General features: G+C 38.6%; 2 protein-coding genes across 2 annotated transcripts; both read right to left on the bottom strand.

Moving 5' to 3' along the window:
- Window positions 1–1,822: 1,822 nt before the first annotated feature.
- Window positions 1,823–8,542, bottom strand: LOC117482285 (arachidonate 15-lipoxygenase B-like). The gene is made up of 15 exons (XM_034130350.1): window positions 8,471–8,542; window positions 8,018–8,195; window positions 7,601–7,802; window positions 6,813–6,888; window positions 6,496–6,618; window positions 6,296–6,399; window positions 5,241–5,407; window positions 4,965–5,108; window positions 4,300–4,503; window positions 3,995–4,081; window positions 3,709–3,878; window positions 3,293–3,414; window positions 3,068–3,168; window positions 2,312–2,482; window positions 1,823–2,115 (listed from the first exon to the last, which is right to left on the bottom strand). Exons 1-15 carry the CDS (start codon window positions 8,503–8,505, stop codon window positions 1,936–1,938), a joined length of 2,064 nt encoding a protein of 687 aa, XP_033986241.1. The 5' UTR covers window positions 8,506–8,542; the 3' UTR covers window positions 1,823–1,935.
- A 5,445-nt stretch (window positions 8,543–13,987) lies between these two features.
- Window positions 13,988–22,723, bottom strand: LOC117482290 (arachidonate 8S-lipoxygenase-like). The gene is made up of 15 exons (XM_034130359.1): window positions 22,622–22,723; window positions 21,147–21,297; window positions 20,524–20,722; window positions 20,295–20,382; window positions 19,921–20,043; window positions 19,646–19,746; window positions 19,310–19,476; window positions 19,040–19,183; window positions 18,107–18,310; window positions 17,918–18,004; window positions 17,669–17,838; window positions 15,741–15,862; window positions 15,521–15,621; window positions 14,821–14,991; window positions 13,988–14,726 (listed from the first exon to the last, which is right to left on the bottom strand). The coding sequence occupies exons 2-15, from the start codon at window positions 21,288–21,290 to the stop codon at window positions 14,547–14,549; spliced, it is 2,001 nt and encodes a 666-aa protein (XP_033986250.1). The 5' UTR covers window positions 21,291–21,297; window positions 22,622–22,723; the 3' UTR covers window positions 13,988–14,546.
- Between the last annotated feature and the right edge of the window lie 615 nt (window positions 22,724–23,338).

Raw genomic sequence — 23,338 nt, 5'->3', positions numbered from 1 at the left:
TTCTTGTTCATATGTTGTCTTCATGTGTTCAAAAGACAGTTAAACACATAACCTGTTAATAAACATATTGACCAAAAAGCCATTGATTAAAATCTTTAAATTGCAAATAAACCCTCGGATTATTTATCAGATTGTTTTTAGAAAAATACTTATGAATAAGTGCATTTGTTGTTGTTGTAAATCACTGCTGAGTCTACTTTCAATGTCGACAGAGTGTGGAGGATGTTCTACCCTTTTGTTTAAGAGTTGCTGTGGTCTTCTTTGTAATGTGCTGGGGCGGCAGGGTGAGGGCAGCCCACACCCACAGATTTAACAAGTTCTCTAGGATGTTGGGCTCCTGAGGGAGGAGCCTGATTATATGTTTGTGTTGTCTTAAAAGAGGATGCTGCACAACATGTTGCAGCATGTGACAATAACCGTCACCCTCTCCATCATTTGCTAGTCACTCACACTTTTATTTTATTATTTTATTATACGGGATAATATGGGACATGCATTATGTGCAATAAGGGTACCTTATTTATTTATATATGTTGTATTTGCACTCTTTGCATTGTTTCTTACTTCAGCTTTGCTTCAAGTGCACAGTCATTTGCTCAATAAGGGAACTAAAAGGACTATCAGAAGGAATGAATAATCATTACAAAAACAAAACAAAAAGTATTCACATATTTAATATCATTATTAATCATATAAATAAGTATAAGTAATTAAACCAAGTTGCTTCAAGTGCACAGGTTCCTCTAAGCAAGTTTTAGAGATTTTAATTTTTGTTTAATAATAAAGGCCGGACCTGTAATATCAACATAACTATACCCGTGTCCAGAAATAGTTAAATACAATTAATAATTAATAAAATGTTCTTAATCCTATTGAATCTGTAGCTTTGACATACATAAAGAGTCACTTAAAGAAGTTGGGTCATTTGCTCAATAAGGGAACTAAAATGGAAATCAGAAGGAATTAATAATCATTACAAAAAAAAAGCGTATTCATATATTTAATATCATTATTAATCATATAAATAAGTATAAGTAATTAAACCAAGTAGCGTATGGCAAAACAAAATTCCCTCTACAAATATTTATCTTTTCATTATTACCGTAAGTAATAAGGCGCAGTTTATTTAAGTCTTACAGTTGTAATGCAAAATAATATTTTTCCAGGAGCTATTTATTTAGTTAAGATACCCTGTGTATTGATTAATGGCCTAATAAGAAGAAATAACATGTCGATTATGATTTAAAACTGTACATTTTCCGTTTTATCAATCAGACTGTTACATTTTTTTCCCAGATCATCACTCAATGATCAGACGCAGTATTGTTTCCTTCCCCCACACCAACATTATTTAAAGTGGACCTATCATGCTATATTTGAATGATATATTGTAGGGCCATACCTATATAAGGTATATTTATACGTTTTATTTTTCAAAATACCAAACAGATCATGCATTTTAGCCATGCCTCATTTCGCTCTATTTTGCTCTCCTCCACCCTGTCTTTGCATGCGCTGCAGCTGACCACGCCCCCCTGCAAAGGAGGGGGCCGAGTTACGAGCGTCATGTTGCCATGCTGTTACCATGCCACGGCAACCTCTCATTCCCCTGATAGGTGGAGAGTTGGCTATATAGGCGGAGCTCCTCCGTCCTGACATCAGAGAAATGTTCAAATCTGTATCAGTCTGTATCAGATCCGTTGCAGCCCCGTTTTTAGAGATTTGGGTGTGGAGGAAAAGAGAGAGGGTTGTGTTTTCTGACACTTGGTGAGTTCCCTGGAACACCGGGGACACATATTCATGTATAAAAGACGTACAAAAGTGCATTTTGCATGATAGGTCCCCTTTAATAACATGCAGTTGTTCCCCTTTTCTACTTTGGTTAATATGAAGGTGAATTTGGCCAGCACCTCGGGAACATACACCTTCTGATATTCAAATAGCCACACTATTTTCTACCTTTTCTGGATCCATGTATGTGTATGGGACCTTCAGGGGCAAGTTTCTGATTTTGATGTTTGCACTTAACGCTTGAAGCATTCCTTGAAAGTGTTTTATCAGCTCGCAGGGAAACGTCTCGTTGAAATGGGCCTCTGGGTACTGGCCAAGAGGGACCTGATGACATCAATGACACATTGTTATACACAAGTACACTTTTTCCCACTAACATTCAAATGTTTATCAATCAAAGACTATGGGTAAGATATACTGCTGTCGTGGAAAGTGTACAAGATTTTCAGTAGCTAAAAGGCGATATTTTGGTTTAATCACATTTGAACAAAATGTACACAAATCATGATCTTAATCTTACGTAGTCAGACGATGATTTGCTGAGTAGCCACAAGGCGGCCATTGCGTTAGCTGTTACACCCTTGTTGGGTAATGTCTGCAGCATTGTGTCCTGATTTGTTTTCCCCTTTCTGGTTGGTGGAGGAAGTTGCATTGTGGAGGGACTGTTGGGCATCCAGCCACCATAGTCATACTGCAACAAATAAAAGATTGGCATGAAGACTGAATAATACTTTTTGAAGCCACACCATCCCACTTTGTTGGCCAGTGTGTCCACTACTTTTAGCCAACTAAACTACTTCAACAGCTATTCGATGTATTGCCATGACATTTTGATTGGAACCAACATCTGCACATCCCAAAGGATCTTATTGACTTCTGTTGCGATTCAATTAAGTTCATATATTCATGTTGACCTCAGGATGGACGTGATACCTTTCATATCCAGCACCATATAAAAATGTTTAGTTGTCAAATACTTTGATTCATGACCTGCAGACCTAATGATATTCCCATCAGTCTCAGCTTTACTCTGTATCTGTGCCTACAGTATAAGCTTACATTACAAACTAAGATTTAGATCTTAGTAAAAATTATACCTTATGTATGTTAGCATCTGAAGCATATTTGAACCAACGTGCAGCCTCCCAGACCTGCTAACATGGTCGTTTACTCTTTTTAATGTCATGTAACTCTCTTTTCAGTAAAGAAACTACAAAACCTCATTGACCCATTCCACACAAATACATAATAATTGTGGTATATTAAGAGGCTTCACCTGTCCAGAGTTCACAGCTGAGTGCTGTCCTGAGCAGGTGAAGATCACCATGGTGACAAACTTCACCAACTCTTCCACGGTGTTGAATCTCTGTGGGATCCCTGAGAACCAGAGGGAAGTAAGTGCTTTACTAAAAGATGCCTAACAGTTTAAACAATCATAAAATAATGGCACATAAATGTGCACATTGATGATGATGTATATTCTGCTATTCGTAAAGCTCACCACTGGATACTTTGGAAAGAAATCCATGCTCAAAAATGTCCGAAATCCATTTCTGCAGTTCAGAGTCTTTCTTGACCTCGGCATCATTGTTGTAGTAGAACTTGAGCATTCTTTCCACAAACCTTTGGAAAATGTAGACATGTTTTTATAACACCTGCCTTGAGAATTCTACTTCTTTACACACTGTAGTTGTAAGACAACTAATGTCAACCTGTTTAGTGTCATGAGTTTATATAAATATATATGCCTACCAGCCCGTATTGAATCGCACTAACACAATTTATCTCTTTCTTTCAAGCAATACATAAACAGACATTTAAAAAGGGCAATTCATGGTTTTACGTTCTGTGACTTTTTCTTGATTGAAGTGGTAATGATGAAGATTATAACGAAAGACACTAATATTAAGACAATACCTCTGGATGATACCCCAGAGCTTGAGTCCATCATCCCTGTAGTAGAAGTTGGGCACAGTCTGCAGGCCACGCTCAGTGATGTCCTCTGGTATGCAGAGGGAGCTGTAGGTCAATGAGGACAGTGATCGCTTCAGGAGTTTCATCATATCCTCCCCACCAGCCGCTGCAAACTAGGAAACAATGTAAAAAAATGTAAGGAATATAGTAAGAGACAAATACTGTACATTTAAAAAGTAAAACATTGCTTAGGTAATGGTTTACTGAAGGTGTGATTTTTCTTTCATACCTCGGTGTAAGTTCCATTCTTAGATATTAGTTGATTTCGAGCTAAGTAGTTGATTTCCAAGGTGTCCCATGTGTGAGCCAACAGCAGCTGAAGGACAGAGTGAACTGTCTTTAGTGAAATTATAATTATTTCAAATTAAGAAACGTTGTTGCTACTATACCATTTAGCTGTGTGTAATGCTTGAAATATATAGACACTACATCAATGTAATGAATTAAATTAGGAAGACACAAAAGCTCATCAACTAAAAAACCTTCAACAACAAAAACTGGCAACAATAAGTTTAGTTTTCTCTCTTCAGCTACCTTGTGCAGTGGATGCACCATGGGAATGTTGCGCATCAGAGACACCGTGAAGACTTCAGCCAGCAGATGTGTGCGCAGCAGGTGAACATTGAGTTGATGCAGGTTGAAATCTGCACTTCTCACGAAAATCTTGGCCATCAACCAGTCGTACTCAGAATCAGTAGGCAGGAAGATGGGATTGTCTTCTCCTGGAGTCTGCTTCAGCTGCAGGAGAAGGAAGGGGGTGTGGTTCAGAGCAGCAGCCCTACGTTCCTTGGTCTTTTATGTTGTGGAAAGGAATTTGACCTGACTTGTGTTGGATTTCTTATTTTATGCAGGAATAACATTTACATTTTAAGAATTTACTATAGGTTTAATCTGCTTTTCAGCTAGATGCTCTCTTTATTTTTCACGTGAAATTCACATTTGCATTGAATCCCAGGTAACAGTAACACTGTTCAGTTTGTCACTGTCTAGTTCACCTAAGTGAAACTGAATATGGCTTTAAGTGGGAATATTGACATGCTTCAGGGTCAGGCAATAGTGAATGAATGGACTTTTCTTGAATAGGGAATTCATAGCTGTCATCTAGACACCAGCTTGGTTGCTACTTAGTTTAATTGATAAACTGCTTTACTCAATAAACCGAATCTTAACGATTGACTATACCTGAGTGCTAATCTCACCTGAATAGCAAGTGGCATCAGCTCGTCATCGAGTGTTTTGTGGAGCAGGACGAGGGGAGCCGTCATGTACTGCTGCTTCTCTTTGATGATGTTAGCTTTCAGTCCATCCAGAAGCTTGAAGTCACACAGGAATATGTTGCCTTTCTGTTTTCGAGAGGATAATACAGGATGATATTACACATACTAAATGAACATGTAATTTTGACATGCAATTGTTAATTCAACATGTCATTGGGCTAAGCACGTTTTTAATACTGAGAGTATCAAGACACTCACCTTCATTTCCTCTACCAAGGTATACGGACCTCTGGAGAAGACCATCTCATCAGTGACAGGAAAGTTTTTGGGCAGAGCTGAACAACGTCGGATCAACATGGGGTTGACACCATTTAGGAACTGGTAGCCAAAGAAAGCATCCTCTTTCCAATGTTCCTCGGCATAGTCTGGAAAAATGAAAGAGTTTAACTTAGTTGAGTTTCTAATTTTCTTTCTACAAAATCTTACTCTTCAACTATTATCAGCCTAACTACTCTGCATTTGAAATGTGTTACACTAAATTCAAAATCAGAGACACTGTTTTCTGGTTGTTTCAAAGTCACAGCTTTTCAGGAGCAAAGCTTAAAATCTGGAAACTTCTTCATGCCTGTCACATTTATTTTCAGTAAAAAACTAATCTATTAGACCCAGAAGGTTTTTCTCAGCAATAAACTACAATTACCACCTCCTGGTTGCATGCAAATCAAGTCACATTTGACATCCATGTCTGTCCAAAATGTCATCACTCCATCATTACCTTCAGCAACGCTGGTATTGTTTACACTTTTGAGTCCACTCAATGTGACTCTTCTCATTGGTAAATATGCTGTTGGAAACACCTACGGTGGGAACTACCACGCTGTTTTGAGTAGTTTTCCCGGAGTATTATATGTCTGGCTTTAAGGCGGTCTGTGGACAGATTTTTACACAGGTGTGTAGTTGAGCCCCAAATAAAGGTCAATAAATGGACTATGTCTGGGAAAGGAGACAAAAGTAGGGGGAGCGGGAAGCCCCCCACGCTTCTTCACGTCCCGTTCCAGATTTGGTGTGCGGTTGGTGTTTTCAAAGTCTCTAGATTTATCCGGTGTTACATTTGTTTAATGTTGTCATAACTGCGGGAAGGTCCAAAGGCCTGTTCATAACTGCTTGCTGCTTTAATTTTTATCTTGCTTTTTATTTTGTGATTTTGTTTTATTTTATTATTTGTTTAGATTTTAAGTGAAATTGAAAAGTGTAAAGTTATTTTTTTATTTTGTATTCATCCAATATAAGTCTATTAAACTACCATTAAGTACCGTAAATGTGTGTTGATCTGCAAGGGAACACTGTTTTGATATCATCAATCTTAGTCCAGTCATCCACGGAATCAGCCACTCCCTCAAGTTTGAGCTCAATCAGCCTAAACAAAAAGGAAAGAGTAACTTTATTATGAATCTTAAAGTCCTTTCAATAAACAGGTACATAAAAGGATGGATATCTAATTTGAGGACTTTACCCTGTCCCTAGAGTGAAGGCAAGCTCTATGTCCTTGGTGTAGGAGAAGCGGAGCGCAGAAGGCAGGGAAAAAACGCTATCTGCCTTCATGCAATGGGGTAACCCCTCTGCATGATCATGCCAACTGGGAAATAGGAAATAGGAGAAGGTTATGAACTTTTGGGTATGCATGCTTAATATACCTCATATGTATTCAATATTGCAATTATGAAACTTATGCAAATGTATAACGCATTTTACTGATCTCTGGCGGGTGCAAAAATGTCATATCATGGTTATATTTATATATATTATATTGTAAGGGGTCTGGGCGCTCACCAATAGTCACTCTCTCGCTGTTTTATCTCCTGCTCCCGTATTGTCTTGGAATGTGGATCTTTACAGGCTGTCAGAGCTTAAAGAAAGAGATTAAACAAGGTTCAAAATGTGTGACTTATACAGTGTGGGCATGAATGTAATGAAGCCTTAAAGAGCAGATTGCAAATGTCTTCAGACAGGATGTCTGTCATAGCACATGACTACATGACTGCTGCTTGCAAATTCATAGATTTTGGCCCCATCTGGTGTAAGATTTTGTAATGACAGTAGGAACGTTTTCTCTCTGGTCTGTTCCGATCATGTGATTTCTAGTTTAGGGATCAATCATGATTAGACTATATCTCAAGAAAATCACCATGTGGTCGGACGAATAGCTTCTCTCCACGTTATGAGCCTTTGCTGGTAAATTGGTTATTTCTTCTGTGTTTTGTGCAAATCGGCCTTTAAATTATTTTGAATTTATACTACTACATTGTGGTAATTGAATGAGCTAAGGTAAAAAACCATGAGCTAAATGTAGCTTCATGTTGTGTGCATAGAGGCTCCTTATTTAATGAAAAATCATGTGTGCTGTAATTTGACTCTGTAAAAAAAAGCTAATTGTGATTCTGTATTTGTTTCAGTTATCTTTTTTGAGGAAAGAGACAGAATATACAAATAAATCAGCAAAACACATTAACGTTAACTTTGTGTTCAAAGATCTCTGAATCCTGTTGTTAGGTAGTGTGTGCGTAGATGGGACATGCATAAGGGATAAAATAATGTCATACTAAGACATTTCCACAAACCTGTTCCCTCTCTGAAGCAGTGCACCTCGCTGTCATTGATCCAGCGGTAGATGGGGAAGTTGTAGGTGTCTCCCTCAGGGGATTTCACTTCCACCTTTTTAGGAAACCAATTGTCTTCAAAGAACAGGAAGCGCGGTTTGTCCAGCTTGATCTGGATCAGCTTTCCAATGGAGACAGGGCAAGGCACTGTAAAACTAGACACCTGGAGTAATGACAGAAATGATTTGAGAACATTAATTGTTTGGCAATTTCTTATATTGGTGGAAGCAGGACAGGTATCACATTAACATATATTCACAAACCACCAGATATGACTTTATAACATCATAATTCAAGAAGAAAACTAAACCCGACTTATCAGAGAGTTATAACAAGCCCGTCTCTATTTAAACATTGATTGTGATATAACAGACTTACTGCTCCTCTTATAAAGTTCCAGGTCCGAAGATAGTCCATCAGCAACTCGCGTTCACTATTCCCATCTGTTCCCACCAGCTTAATGTAGACATTGTTTAAAGTCCCAGCATAGTCGATATTGGCAGTGAATACTGTCACTTCATAATCAACCATTTTCCCACTGGAGAGAGGAAGAATCCTGTAAGGGAGACAATAATAAAGATGTTGCTCAGCACTAGTTTGGGTTGACTGTGACTAGATACAGTAAACCTGAATGCAAAATATAACAATATTTACACTGGAAAGCAAAAGACAAACCTGACGGCAGAACATTTGGGATTAATACTGGTAATACAATGAAAATGGCATTTGCAAAAAAGATAATATGACAAATACTACTATTTTTGTCAATTGTCACTTATTTATAAGTCTAATCTTTGCTAAAAGAAAAAGATCATAAAGCATCTCTGTTACCTGTTAGACCAAGAATCCTTTGGTGAATGGCTCATGTCTGCTGATTCCTCTTTTTATATGTGTATGGGTGTGTCCACTCCTAGCGATATAAATGGTTGGCTATGGTGGTGGAATGTTGGATACTTTCTACCTGTATGTGGAAAGTCCTGTTAGAAAAGTGCTTCCTCATTACGATCTCTATTTTATAATGACTTTACGTATCTTGTGTATTCACAAAATGTTTATTGGTCGTGGGTTCCTGCATATTTAACTTGACAAAAACGTGGTTTTAGCATCTAGGAGTTTAAAGACCTCATTGTCCGTATATGTGTTATCTGTATGTCCTAAGAAACTAAGGATATCCATACATATTTGACTCTTTGTACAACAATACCTGACATGGGTGAAAAGAAGGTTAAGTAGTAGGAATGAAATGATTTGCCAAGATGCTACACAAAAGGAATGCCAGCTTGGCAAAGACAAAGCAACTATTCCAAAAAAATACACAAATCATGCGACTGTGTCTCAGGAGGTAGATGGTCTTCCAATTTGAAAGACCTGTCGTTCCATGTCGATGTGTCCTTGGGCAAGATACTTCACCCCAGGTTGATCCCTGAGTGCATGTTAGTTCCTTTGAGCAGGTGGCACCTTGTATGGATGTGTATGAAGGGGTGAACGATGAGTTATGTAAAAGTGCTTTGAGGAGTCATAACGAACGGTAAAGCCCTATAGGAATGCAGTTAATTTACCATTTACCATCATTTGACCTTTTGCCAGATTGAAAAAATGTTTGATGATTTGATTAAATCAATTTGGCCACCCACAGCCAGAAGAATGGGGAATAAGGAAGTCAACTCGTGCAAACAAATGTACATACAAGGATGTAAGCCTACATTTTTCTCTTGGTTTTCTCTTTGTCCATGGGGGAGGGATCTACTTTACTTTCCAGAGCCAAAAGAATGAAGATATGTTTAGCATAAAGCCGACTTCCTGGTAGAAATCTGTTGTGTGCTCACCTGCTGTACACTTTGCCCTACATCAAAGTTACACACACACACACACACACACACACACACACACACACACACACACACACACACACACACACACACACACACACAAACACACACACACACACACACACACACACACACACACACAAAATATTTGTATATACACACACACAATATATATATATACAGTAAATATTCTAAAATGTTTTATATTTATTATATTTATATATATATATATATATATATATATATATACTTTCCAGCTTTTTATCCCTAGCTTCTCATGTTCCTCTCTGCCTTCTGCTGTTTGTCAACCACAACGATACGTTTATTTTATCTTTGACCATGTATTGTTGGATACTTTATACCTGTATGGGGAAAGTCCTGTTAGAAAAGTGCTTCCTCATTACGATCTCTATTTTATAATGACTTTACGTATCTTGTGTATTCACAAGATGTTTATTGGTCGTGGGTTCCTGCATATTTAACTTGACAAAAACGTGGTTTTAGCATCTAGGAGTTTAAGACCTCATTGTCCGTATATGTGTTATCTGTATGTCCTAAGAAACTAAGGATATCCATGCATATTTGACTCTTTGTACAACAATACTGGACATGGGTGAAAAGAAGGTTAAGTAGTAATGAAATGATTTGCTAAGATGCTACACAAAAGGAATGCCAGCTTGGCAAAGACAAAGCAACTATTCCAAAAAAATACACAAATCATGCGACTGTGTCTCAGGAGGTAGATGGTCTTCCAATTTGAAAGACCTGTCGTTCCATGTCGATGTGTCCTTGGGCAAGATACTTCACCTCAGGTTGATCCCTGAGTGCATGTTAGTTCCCTTGAGCAGGTGGCACCTTGTATGGATGTGTATGAAGGGGTGAACGATGAGTTATGTAAAAGTGCTTTGAGGAGTCATAACGGCCTACTGCTGTTTGTCAACCACAACAATATGTTTATGTTATCTTTGACCATGTATTGTTGTTGAAAATGTGAAAAATCTGTGAAAATTAGGATTAATATCATTTGACCTCCAAGGAGCGACAGGGCTCCATAGCTGAGATTGGTGCATTGGCATCTTGGCATCATCTTGGCCCCCAACCTCATTTTCCTTTTTCACGTAAACCAGATAATGAAAACTACCTCTTTTTAAAGAACATCACCTGTATCCGTCCTTCTTTTTCCTTCACCGGTGCTGGAACTTTGATCCATTCATCCATTACATTTAAAACTTGATTACTGCAACAGCATTCGTTATGGTTCACCTGCCTACATTCTGATAAAACTTCAATATGCTCGAAACACCTCCACTCATCCCTCCAACCACATCACCTTTATCCTTTTGCTAAGCAAAATAATGACCGTTGCCGAGAAGGATCAAGCGAGAGAAGGAAAGACAGAGCGTTGGACGTCAGATATGTCAACAGAAAAAGACAGACAGGCGGTAAACACTAACATGAACACGGTATGGGTTTCTCTGGCGTTGTTTAAGGACTTGTTAGTTGAAAACAAACTGTGAACAGACTTGGACAGTAACAGAAAACATTGATCTGTGCTGCCGTTCATTTAAAAGTTTTTGTTGCAGTTCCAGCCATTGGTACGCCGTGGAAATGAGTTTTTTTTAAGGGATAATGTGCAGCGAGGCTTTTTCAATATTTTTACTTTTCAATATTGAAAAATGTACATTATCTCTTACTTGACATGGACTCGTCACCACCATCACCAAAAAAGCTCGACAGCGGCTCTTCTTCCTCCGCAGGCTGAGGAGGTTCAACATGGACTCCAGGATACTCTGCAACTTCTACAGGTGCACCATAGAGAGTATCCTGACTGGCTGCATCACGGCCTGGTACGGCAGCTGCAACACCCTCAATCGTAAGGCTTTACAGAGGGTGGTGAAAACTGCACAGAACATCACCAGGACGGAGCTGCCATCCATGGAGGACCTCTACTCCCAGCGGCTCAGGAAGAAAGCCCTCAGGATTATAAAAGACCCCCATCACCCCAGCCACAAACTGTTCTGTCTGCTGCCGTCTGGCAGGCGGTACCGCAGCATCCGGACTAAAACCACCGGACTCAGGGACAGTTTCATCCCACAGGCAATAAGACTGTTAAACACCTGAACTGTTGAAGCCAAATCTGTTAAACACCTGAACAGTTGAAATAACATCCCTAATATTCATCTGGCTGCTACTTAGACATTATTTATCTATTTACCTAATATATCATATTCCAATAACTTTCATATAGACTCTTATTGCACTATTTCACTATTTCACTTTTTAAAACTGTTTTTCTTTTTGTATTACTATTTACTATTTACTTGCACTATATTTTTATGTTTATCTGTGTTTTGTGTTGCACTGTTGGAGTACCCTGTGACCTAAGATTTTCATCGACATAACTACACTGTAGCTATGTTCGTATGACTAAATAAAGAACCTTGAACCTTGAACCTTGAACCTAATCATTAGTTGGAGAATTGGTTGTATAGGTGTTTGTTTTACACTTTAAGAAATCTTAAAGTCTTTGTAGCCAGGTCTCATGAAACAAAGCATGGAGCACACTTCTGCAGATGAGGATTGGAAAACAATCAACTCTAATTCTGCATTTGTATTTTCAAGTTGCTTTACTGCAGGACTAGTGCTCTTTGCTGGGGCAATAACTGCATTAAAACAGATCCATAGCCTTTGTGCGTGCCAGCAGATCTATCATTTATTCATTGACATAATTGGTTTTATGTGATTCGGTTGTTTGTTTGGTTCCAACAAACCTAACCCTAACGCAGCGTCCACACGGTGGCGTGCGTTGAAGCTTGCCGGCGGGCGTGTCTGAAGCTCGACCAACAGCCAATCACATGAATCTCCCGCCCCGGACACACAAGCACGCAGTTTGATTTGCTAGAGCTTGTACTGGCATATTGGATTGATTTAGCCGCCGACTCATGTAGCCCAGCTGTCTTGGTGCTGTTAGATCTGACTGCTGCCTTTGACACTGTGGACCATAGCATCCTGTTGTCACGGCTTGAACAGTCCGCAGGCATCACAGGCTCTGCCCTTGCATGGTTCAGGTCTTACCTGACAGACCATAGCTTCTCAGTGCAGCTGGGTACCTTCTCCTCTGCTAAAGCTCCTCTTACCTGTGGGGTTCCCCAAGGCTCGATCCTGGGCCCCATCCTTTTTCTACTGTACATACTGCCCCTAGGTTCAATTCTCACAAAACACAATATCCCCTTCCATTGTTACGCTGATGATGTACAGATCTATCTGCCTCTCAATCAAAATGTCAACTCACTACAGCAGTTGATGGACTGCTTAACAGAGATCAAATCCTGGCTGAAGAAGTACCAGAGTGTAATACACCATTGTTACAAGTAAAAGTCATGCAATCAAAATGTTACTTGAAGTGAAAGTAAAAAGGTTTTAGCATCTAAATATATTTACAATACCAAAAGTAAAAGTACTCATTGTGCAGATTGGCCCATTTCAGAATAATATATGATATGTTCTGATTATGATTATTGATGCATTTCAGTGTTATCAAAGCTGGTAAAGGTGATGCTAGTTTTAATGACTTTGTATACTGCAGGGTAGATTTTGAATGTATTCCAGGTGTAACTAAAGTCTTATTTAAGTGTTGATTATATTTCACATTATTAATCCAAATCTGTAAAGCAACTAAATGTATTAAATAAATGTAGTGGAGTAAAAGTACACAATTTACCTCTGAATAATAGTTGAGTAGAAGTACAAAATAGCACAAAATTGAAATACTCAAATACAGTACAAGTCTCTCAAAATTGTACTTAAGCCAGTTGCTGTAGTCTTTGTTGTAATGTGCTGGGGCGGCAGGGTGAGGGCAGCCCACACCCACAGATTTAACAAGTTCTCTAGGAAGTCGTAAGGGAGGAGCTTGATTATATTTGTGTGTTGTCTTAAAAGAGGATGCTGCACAACATGTGGAGCGTTGTGGACAATAACCGTCAGTCACTCACACTCCTTTTTAGTTTTACGGGATAATATGGGACATGCATTATGTGCAATAATGTTATGTTACTTGCATGCCTGCTTATATCTTTTGACATATTTCTGATTTCGACCTTATTTATATTTTTGTATTTGCACACTTTGCATTGTTTCTTACTTCAGCTGTGCTTCAAGTGCACAGGTTCCTCTAGAGCAAGTTTTAGAGATTTTAATTTTAGTTTAATAATAAAGGCTGGACCTGTAATGTCAACATGTCAACATAACTATACCTGTGTCCAGAAATAGTTAAATACAATTAATAACTAATAACATTTCCTTAATCCTATTGAATCTGTAACTTTGACATACATAAAGAGTCACTTAAAGAAGTTGGGTCATTTGCTCAATAAGGGAACTAAAATGGCTATCAGAAGGAATTAATAATCATTACAAAAAAAAGTTAATTAATATATTTAATATAATTATTAATCATATAAATAAGTATAAGTAATTAAACCAAGTTGCGTCTCTCGGGGAACCAAAAACCCACCACATGACTTTTATATTCAGATGACCCACACCATGTTTATTACATTTTCCATATCACAAACAAGTTTAAACAAACACGTTGGAATTGTCCCATTCGTCCATGAAAGATGGATATCATAAGAAACTTCTCACTAACTGTGTTTTTTATACATACAGATACGTTACACGGCCTGTAGTGAATATGGCAAAACAAAATTCCCTCTACAAATATTTATCTTTTCATTATTACCATAAGTAATAAGGCACAGTTTATTTAAGTCTTACAATTGTAATGCAAAATAATATTTTTCCAGGAGCTATTGATTTTGTTAAGATACCCTGTGTATTGATTAATTGGCTAATAAGAAGAAATAACATGTCGATTATGATTTAAAACTGTACATTTTCCGTTTTATCAATCAGGCTGTTAAAAAAATTCCCAGATCATCACTCAATGATCAAACGCAGTATAGTTTCCTTCCACCACACCAACATTATTTAATAACATGCAGTTTTTCCCCGTTTCTACTTTGGTTAATATGAAGGGGAATTTGGCCAGCACCTCAGGAACATATTCCTTCTGATATTCAGATAGCCACACTATTTTCTACCTTCGCTGGATCCATGTATGTGTATGGGACGTTCACGGTCAAGTTTCTAAGACGGATGCGTGCACTCAATGCTTGAAGATCTCCTTGATAGGCCCTTATCAGTTCGCAGTGGGTCGTCTCGTCAAAGTCAGCATCAGGGTAGTGGACAAGATGTGCCTGATAGAATCAATTATACATAAAAAATAAATGTTCGATCTGAACATCTTGAGGTGATACGTAATTTATTTCACAGGAAGTTTTGGGCACTTACGGTGTCAGAGATCGAGTTGCTGAGTAGCCACAAGGTGGACATTGCGTTAGCTGTCTGACCCTTGTTAGGCAATGTCTGCAGCATTGTTTCTTTACTTGTTTTCCCCTTTCTGGTTGGTGGAGGAAGTTGCATTGTGGTTGGAGTGTTGGGCATCCAGCCACCATAGTCATACTGCAATGAATTAATATTTTTGTGCCATTACATTTAGAACAAAGCATGTGCAGACATTAATGGGCAAGAGAGGATGAGGAGAGGAGAGGACAGAGTTTTCTGTAGTGCCTCCTTGACGTTCAATGTTTTTCTGGATTTTTAGTGTCAGCTCTTTCTGCTACTACATCCACAAACTCACAGTACCTGCCCGTTTTGCAATAAAACCTTTTTAAAGTAATACAACTCCTGTTTCTGTTCTCATTGTTTTGCATTGTTTGTTGAATCCAGTTGCTCTTGTGAGTTTAACAGCATGTTATAGTTTGTTGATTTTGGCTTAAAGCCTCACTGTGCCTATAAAGCCTTGCTGACTTGCTAACATAGCTTTCAAATACTATTTATTTTAAAGACTTGCTTACAATCCTCTAAGTCTAATGTAATTTTTTTTAACAGAATTCATCCATCGTTCTCCAGGACAGAAACATACTAATAAAACCTTATTTACCCATTCCACACAAATACACAATAATTGTGGTATATTAAGAGGCTTCACCTGTCCAGTGTTCACGGCTGAGTGCTGTCCTGAGCAGGTGAAGATCACCATGGTGACAAACTTCACCAACTCTGCCACAGTGTTGAATCTCTGTGGGATCCCTGAGAACCAGAGGGAAGTAAATGCTTTACTAAGATGCCTTTTTTTAAATAATCATATTACAATGGTACATAACTGTGCACAGTTATTATCTAAAACATTTAGCTTTTCTTTAGCCCACCTGTTGATGATCGGGAATGAAATCCATATTCAAAGATTTCTGAAATCCAATCCTGCAGCTTTTCGTCAACCTCAACATCAGCATCACTCTTGTAGTGGAAGCTGAGCATTCCCTGCACAAACCTGAAATGTAAAACACATTTCTAGCTGGTGTATTATACACACTGCACTAGTATGACTCTCTGTAGGGACATCATTGAATGGCCCATTCCTTTAGAAGAATCAGGTCTGTGCTTTTGAAGATTTTGGTGAAATATTTGACAAAGAGGATCCTAACTTTGAGGAATAGTTTGACATTTTTTAAGACATGCCAATGTAGCTTTTTTGCTGTGTTATCCCAGCTTAACCTGGCTTCCATGATGCATACCACCAATGGGTGTCACTTTGTTATGAAAATTGGTGCCTCAGCCTACAGTGGGGTTACTCAATAAGCACACCATATTCATACTGTAACAAATTAATATTAATCACACACACACAACACACACACACACACACACACACACACACACACACACACACACACACACACACACACACACACACACACAAATATGTAAAACTTATATCGTTTTGATTTAGTTTTTCCTGCCCCACCATTTTGTTTTCATGTTTGACAACAGTCATGTGACCATTGTAATGTGAGTAACCATGGACACCGCTGGATAGTCATACTGGGTTGACAATTATTGTACTTGTTGCAAGCTAGCTACACCACTGGGTTCCCAGAAATACACCCATCAACTGAAAACGGATAAACGGTTCTCAAGATGGTAGATGTTCTCTTGTGTAGATAAACCTTCTCAAGGTGTCTCATTTATAACATTTATTTGTGCACACTATTATTCCGATTTTTAAACAAACTATACTTTCTAAAATTGTAGGGGACATGTCCCCAGCGAAAATGATGCCTATGCTACCAGCAAATTAAGTTTGTGGTCTTATATGAAGTATCATGCTGCATGCATTTGTTGTTAAACAGTGACCATGAGCAACAACCATATAGAGTCTAATGGTTACCTGGCAACCTTACTGGGATTTCAAAACAAACTAAATGTATAAAATGTATTATTACACGGCTGAGTTGAAAACTCGATTCTGATTGGTCATTACAGATATCAGAGGGTATTAATACTCGATAACAGACCGCTGCTAAGCTAAATAATGACCGTTGCCGAGAAGGATCAAGTGAGAGAAGGAAAGATAGAGCGTTAGATGTCAGAAATGTCAACAGAAGAAGACAGACAGGAGGTAAACACTAACATGAACACGGTATGGGCTTCTCTGGCGTTGTTTAAGGACTTGAAAGAAAAATAAACTGTGAAAAGACTTGGACAGTAAAAGAAAACATTGATCTGTGCTGCCGTTCATTTAAAATTAAGTTGTTTTTGTTGCAGTTCCAGCCATTGGTACGCCGTGGAACAGAGTTTTTTTAAGGATAATGTACAGCAAGGCTTTTTCAATATCTTTATTTTTCAATATTGAAAAATGCACATTATCCCTCACCTAAGGTAGAGATAAGTTTGAGAATTGGTTGTATAGGTGTACGTTTGACACTTTAAGACATCTTAAAGTCTTTGTAGCCAGGCCTCATGAAACAAAACATGGAGCACACTTCTGCAGATGGGGAATGGAACATAAACTCTAATTCTGCATTTGTATTTTCAAGTTGCTTTACTGCAGGACTAGTGCTCTTTGCTGGGGCAATAACTGCATTCAAACAGATCCATAGCCTTTGTGCGTGCCAGCGGATCTATCCTTTCTTCATTGACATAATTAGTTTTATGTGATTCAGTTGTTTGTTTGTTTCAAACAAACCTAACCCTAAGCATCATCTGAGTCTTTATCGCATGGCAACTACAATATACATTATTTGCATCCCTAGCACATATTATTATTGCAGAATAGAAACTGCCTACACTATGATACCTTTGGATGATATCCCAGAGCTTGAGTCCATCATCCCTGTAGTAGAAGTTGGGCACAGCCTCCAGGCCACGCTCAGTGATGTCCTCTGGTATGCAGAGGGAGCTGTAGGTCAATGAGGACAGTGATCGCTTCATGATGGTCTTCAAAGCCTCTCCACCAGAAGCTACAAACTAGGGAACAGTCAATATTTCAGGATATAGTTAGAGACAAATACTGTACATGATATTAAAAAAGTTGGTCTTTCCGTACCTGTGAGAAAGCTCCGTTCTCAGATATGAGGTTTGTTCGAGCTAGGACGTTGATATGCAGAGTGTAACGAGTGTGAGGTATGAGCAGCTGGAAGGAGGGAACTCTGTTAGTAACACTATTACATGCTAACAAAGTAAGCAAGTTGAAAAAATACAGCTACAGTAATTCAAGTATTATTATTCCAGGTACCTTATGCAGTAGATTTTCCCTTGGCATATTGCGCATCAGTGACACTGTGAAGACTTCAGCCAGCAGATGTGTGCGCAGCAGGTGAAAATTGATTTGATGCAGGTTGAAATCTGCACTTCTCACGAAAACCTTGGCCATCAACCAGTCATACTCAGAATCAGTAGGCAGGAAGATGGGATTGTCTCCTGCTGGAGTCTGCTTCAGCTGCAGGAGAAGGAAGGGTGACTGTGCTTTTCAGTCAATCTTTTAAACGCTTAAATATGGAAGTTAAAGCAGAGGGACTGCATCCACGGACTGGGACTTCATTCACTGCTTAGGTAATCACTACTCCTATATCTTTACATAGAAAGTAGTTTCATAGCAACTATTTAATATGTTGCTCAGGAGGAAGAGCGGCGTCCACCAATTGCCGGGTCAATGGTTTCAATAGTGTCCTCGGACAAGAAGCTGATCCCTAAATTGTTCCCGATGGAATGGCCAATTGGGGTGTATATTAGTCTCCCCTAATTAGTGTGTGAATGGATCAATGCTGACATGAGAGTAAAGCGCTTTGATTGGTGCCAGAGACTGGAAAAGCGCTATATATATATATATATATATATATATATATATATAAATAATATATATATATATATGTACTGCATTTATATAGAACCTTTAAGGGGAAATATACATTTTCATTGAAGCCCATGTCAGACCAAAGGGTTCACTTCAGAGCAGCAGCCCCACGTTCCTTTGTCTTTTATACATCAATGCTTTTGTGTCTTGTAAAAAAAAGTTGATCCGACTCAACTATTCCTGCCTGGCTCTGGCTCAAGCAGGAATAAATAAACGTATAGGCCGACTTCTTCTGCAGTTTGAATGATAGTTGAATCAATGATAGTTAATCAATGCATAGATCTTTTATGTTAGTTACTTGAGTGCAAATCTCACCTGAATAGCGAGTGGCATCAGCTCATCATGAGGTGTTTTATGGAGCAGGACGAGGGGAGCCGCCATGTACTGCTGCTTCCCATCAATGATGTTTGGTGTCAGTCCATCCAGAAGCTTGTAGTCACACAGGAATATGTTGCCTTTCTGTTTTAGAGAGGATGAGTAACAATTTGAATCACATCAACACAGTATATATTACACATACTAAATGAACATCTTAATTCACCATGTCATTGGGGAAAACACTACCGAGAGTATCAAGACACTCACCTTCATTTCCTCTACCAAGGTATACGGACCTCTGGGGAAAACCATCTCATCAGTGACAGGAAAGTTGTTGGGCAGAGCTGAACAACGTCGGATCAACATGGGGTTGACACCATTTAGGTACTGGTAGCCAAAGAAAGCATCCTCTTTCCAATGTTGCTGGACATAGACTGGACAAAAGAGCTGCACTTAGTTGAGTTTATGATTTTCTTTTATAAAATCTTTATCTTAAACAACTGTCTTTTGTGGGGTCTCTCAGGGTTCTGTTCTCGGTTCCACCTGATTTAACATTTTCGTTCACAAAATAAATTAATAATTTGAGATTCTATGATAGTACACCTGATAAGTGGTTCTTGGTGTTTAATATTCCCGTGATATCATCAAGATCAGTCCAGTTCTCTTTGGAATCAGCAAGTCCCTTCAGCTTCAGCTCAATCAGCCTAGAAAAAAAACATTTATTACAATACAATAACTTTATTTGTAGGTAGGTAGGTAGGTAGGTAGGTAGGTAGGTAGGTAGGTAGGTAGGTAGGTAGGTAGGTAGGTAGGTAGGTAGGTAGGTAGGTAGGTAGGTAGGTAGGTAGGTAGGTAGGTAGGTGTTCTAAAGGCTTCACCCAGCGATGACATTGGAGTAAAACTCCCATTTCTTGGTCCAGGAGAACTGGACCTCCGAGGGCAGAGAAGAGGTCGTTTCTGCCTTCATGCAATGGGGCATTCCTTCTCCATCCAAATGCCAGCTGTGTTAAATAGAAAAAGGTGGTGAGGCTGCGCTGTTAAAACTACCACTCTAATGCTTAACAAGGGAGAAAGTGCACCTACAAGTAGGCTATTTTATTTGTAATCATAAACCCTGGTGCAACAATGTCACGCTGTGATTAATTTGTCATTAAATATCATGAATATATTTACCCAAAGGTGGAGGAGGTTTAGATACATGTTATCTTTGGAATACATACAATTAAAATGTGAATATGCTCTGAGCACTTACAGATAGTATTTCTCTCGCCAATCCGGGTCAAATAATTCCCATATCCTGTCCAAAGTACCGGGGTAAGACGCAGAAACCATCCCCGGAGCTTAAAAAAAGAATTAAAAACAGATTTAACATACAGAATTTTCTCTGGACTCCTTATAGACCAGCTTGAATAACTTGTTATAACTTCATATCTTCTGGAAAGTGCACATTGTACAGGATGTCAAACAAACATTTCACAAACCATTTTCTTCTCTGAAGTTTTGTACATCACTGGTAGTGATGGAGCGGAAAATGGGAAACTTGTAGGTGCCTCCCTCGGGGGATTTGACTACCACCTTGACAGGGAACCATTCATCTTGTGTTTCTGGTGGCTGTTTGTCTAGCTCTATCCAAAACAGCTCTCCAATGGAGACAGGGCAGGAAACAGTGAAAGAAGACACCTGGTGTAATGACAGAAATTGTTTGGAAACATTGATACAAGAGATAAAGTGTATTTGATAACCAATAAGCTTTGACATCCAAATGATTATCACAAAATGACTGAATGTATAAGGGTTGAGAAAATAATAAAAATGTGCGCAACACAGAAGATATGTTCACTGTCTTTGCTTCCTCTTCCCAGAGAGCAACTAGATGTCAAGGCTGCAGAGTGTTCCTTGTATGAACACTTACCTGTGCTATCTTGTATTTCAATCTTATTCATGTTGCTTAATAAACACCTGAATTACCCTACAGGGATAATTAAAGGTTTCTATTATTTGAGTTTCTGTAAATTAGAACAAGTGTGTGTGTTATCTCTTGTTCCGTTTGAGGAAGCATGTTAAAGCCTTTATTTAAAAATAGAAAGGCATATTTAAGACTTACAGCTCCTGGGATGAAAGCGGAATCTCTCTCAAGCCAGATGCGTTCGCTCTCCCCATCTGTTCCCTTCAGCTTAATGTGGACCCTGCTTGAAGTGCCGGCATCATCGCGGCAGCCAGTGGATACTGTCACTTTATAGTCCACCATTTTCACTCTGAAAAGCAGAAGAATCCTGGTTGTGAGAGAACTATAATAACCATTCAGTACTAATACGAGTAACCAGTGGCGTTTTTATATGTACAAAAGTGGTGGGGCACAAAAAACTTAGATGTCTATATATAAGCTTCTGCAGTGACGTGCAGTGAGGTTCATGGCTGGTGAGGCACTGGCACTGACTCTTCAGGTTTACAAATATTATATTTTGACCTAAACCAAAATATAATATTATTTTCAAAAGCTTTTTTTGTCTGATGCTTCGATTAATTTTAAACAGACAGTTCAACAAAAGGATACCCAAAAAATGTCATTTTATCATTTAAATATTGAATTGTTCTCTCTTAGTAAGATCCCATTTTTCAATAAAATGGCGGGTCTTACCTTGACTTGAGATGAAGTCCATTTGGCCTATCCTTCTGGACAAACATTTCTATTACTTTTTTGTAAAAGTCATCCTTATGTTCTTGTAGTTTCAAAAGTCTATCATAAATCTAATCCATAGATTTATGATAAAAAAATTATAAAAGTAGGGTAGACATGTGGATGTTATCCGGCTAATCAAAACGTGCATTTATCTAACAGGTACGTTTCCCACAGATCTTATTTCAAGCTATTTTCTAAAATGCTCTGGAGAAATCTCATTGCTTTTTTGTGCTTACTTCCTGGTTTTAGGACGCGCCACTGCAGCTCTCTCGTCTCCTCTTCAAGCACCACACTTTTCGCGGCACACGTACTTACAGCCAATCAGCTCTGAATGATTTGAGATGACGTATGGTGGGGATGGTAGCTCCGTGCCCCTCTGGTCCTTATTTTTTTGCCACACACATTACATTACAAAATACTCTGAGCATGCGCAGTGTAGTTTTTACAGTCACCGTTCACTTCACAGCGAGAGGAAGGGGCATAATCAGGTTTTGTCCCACATGGCTCTAAACAGCTCAATAGGCACACACTGTGACTGTAGACACACTAATTAGAAGAACACAGACTAAAACAGCAATGTACAGACGAATCAGATGATTAAACATGATCTTAAAATATATTTTATATATTTTTTTTTTTTTTTTTTTGCATTTTTGTAATCATTATTTGTAATACTTTCTGCTGACACTAGGTGGGGCTGTGCCCCACCTGCCCCTAATGACCAGTCGCCACTGCGAGTAACTGTGATTACATCGACCTCAGTGCAAAGAAACCCTTCAAATTCTGGTATCATAATTAAAAGCAAAAAGTATTATACAACTAATATAAAATGTCCCACTGAATGTGTTACTGTCCAGTCATTGCTTAACTGATCAACAATCACAAAGCATCTCTCTTACCTTTTAATGAGCGAGAAGTTTCTCTGAAGAAAGGCTCTTTCGATAAAGGTAATCCCCACTGATTCTGCTATTTATACTAACAGTTTGTGGGAGTGTCCAGAAAGAAGTAGTAGAACTAGAAAATGCATACGGAACCGACTAACTCCCCTTTTGTGTATGTACAGCTCTCAACATGCCCAGACTTGTAGTGATTTTCTCCTCGTTTTCGCCTCATTCTGAAAGAAAGAGGTGAAATGTGCTAATGTGACGGCCGTCTTGGTGTTGGTAACGTGTATTGTGCGAGACCAGAGATGTAGTACATTGAGCGGTTTCACACAAAAAAAAAAGTGTTACTTCACAGTTGTACGACCATTTATTTATTTTTTACTTGCAAAATTATCTTTTAAATTGACAAACATCATATGTGTAATTCATGAAACACTTCAAACGGGATCGAAAGATAATTTTTCTCTCGCCATTGACTTCAATACATCATTTTAACTGCTTTTGAACTTGACATGTTTTGGTACATGTGTCTGAACCTCTCTTTAGTGGTTCATTAATAAAACAGATATTTCAACTTGTGCCTACTTTGTTCATGTACTGTTGAGGTTAATTTCAGTAGGTGTGTGCTATAATGTATTTACAAAGTGTGAAGAGGAGGCAACTTTAGAATAGGGAACCTGTTCAGGTCAATTAGAGTCAAACTACTAGCTTATTGGTTATGAACAAGACTTC

The sequence above is a fragment of the Trematomus bernacchii genome, unplaced genomic scaffold (assembly GCF_902827165.1).
Source record: "Trematomus bernacchii unplaced genomic scaffold, fTreBer1.1, whole genome shotgun sequence".
In the NCBI taxonomy this organism is placed as follows: Eukaryota; Metazoa; Chordata; class Actinopteri; order Perciformes; family Nototheniidae; genus Trematomus; species Trematomus bernacchii.
Note: the sequence above shows the minus strand (reverse complement) of the source record. Positions and strands in the feature narration are given on the sequence as shown.

Bases quoted from the DNA above. Each gene is read 5' to 3' on its own strand.
- LOC117482290 (XM_034130359.1), bottom strand. From the start codon at position 21,290: ATGGTGGACTATAAAGTGACAGTATCCACTGGCTGCCGCGATGATGCC. The intron at 20,723-21,146 runs GTAAGTCTTAAA...TCATTACACCAG, and splicing joins CCGCTTTCATCCCAGGAGCT to GTGTCTTCTTTCACTGTTTC. The intron at 14,727-14,820 runs GTAAGTGCCCAA...TGATTCTATCAG, and splicing joins GCAACTCGATCTCTGACACC to GCACATCTTGTCCACTACCC.
- LOC117482285 (XM_034130350.1), bottom strand. From the start codon at position 8,505: ATGAGCCATTCACCAAAGGATTCTTGGTCTAACAG. The intron at 8,196-8,470 runs GTAACAGAGATG...TCTCCCTTACAG, and splicing joins AAGGATTCTTGGTCTAACAG to GATTCTTCCTCTCTCCAGTG. The intron at 5,408-6,295 runs GTACTTAATGGT...TCATTTTTCCAG, and splicing joins CAGATCAACACACATTTACG to ACTATGCCGAGGAACATTGG.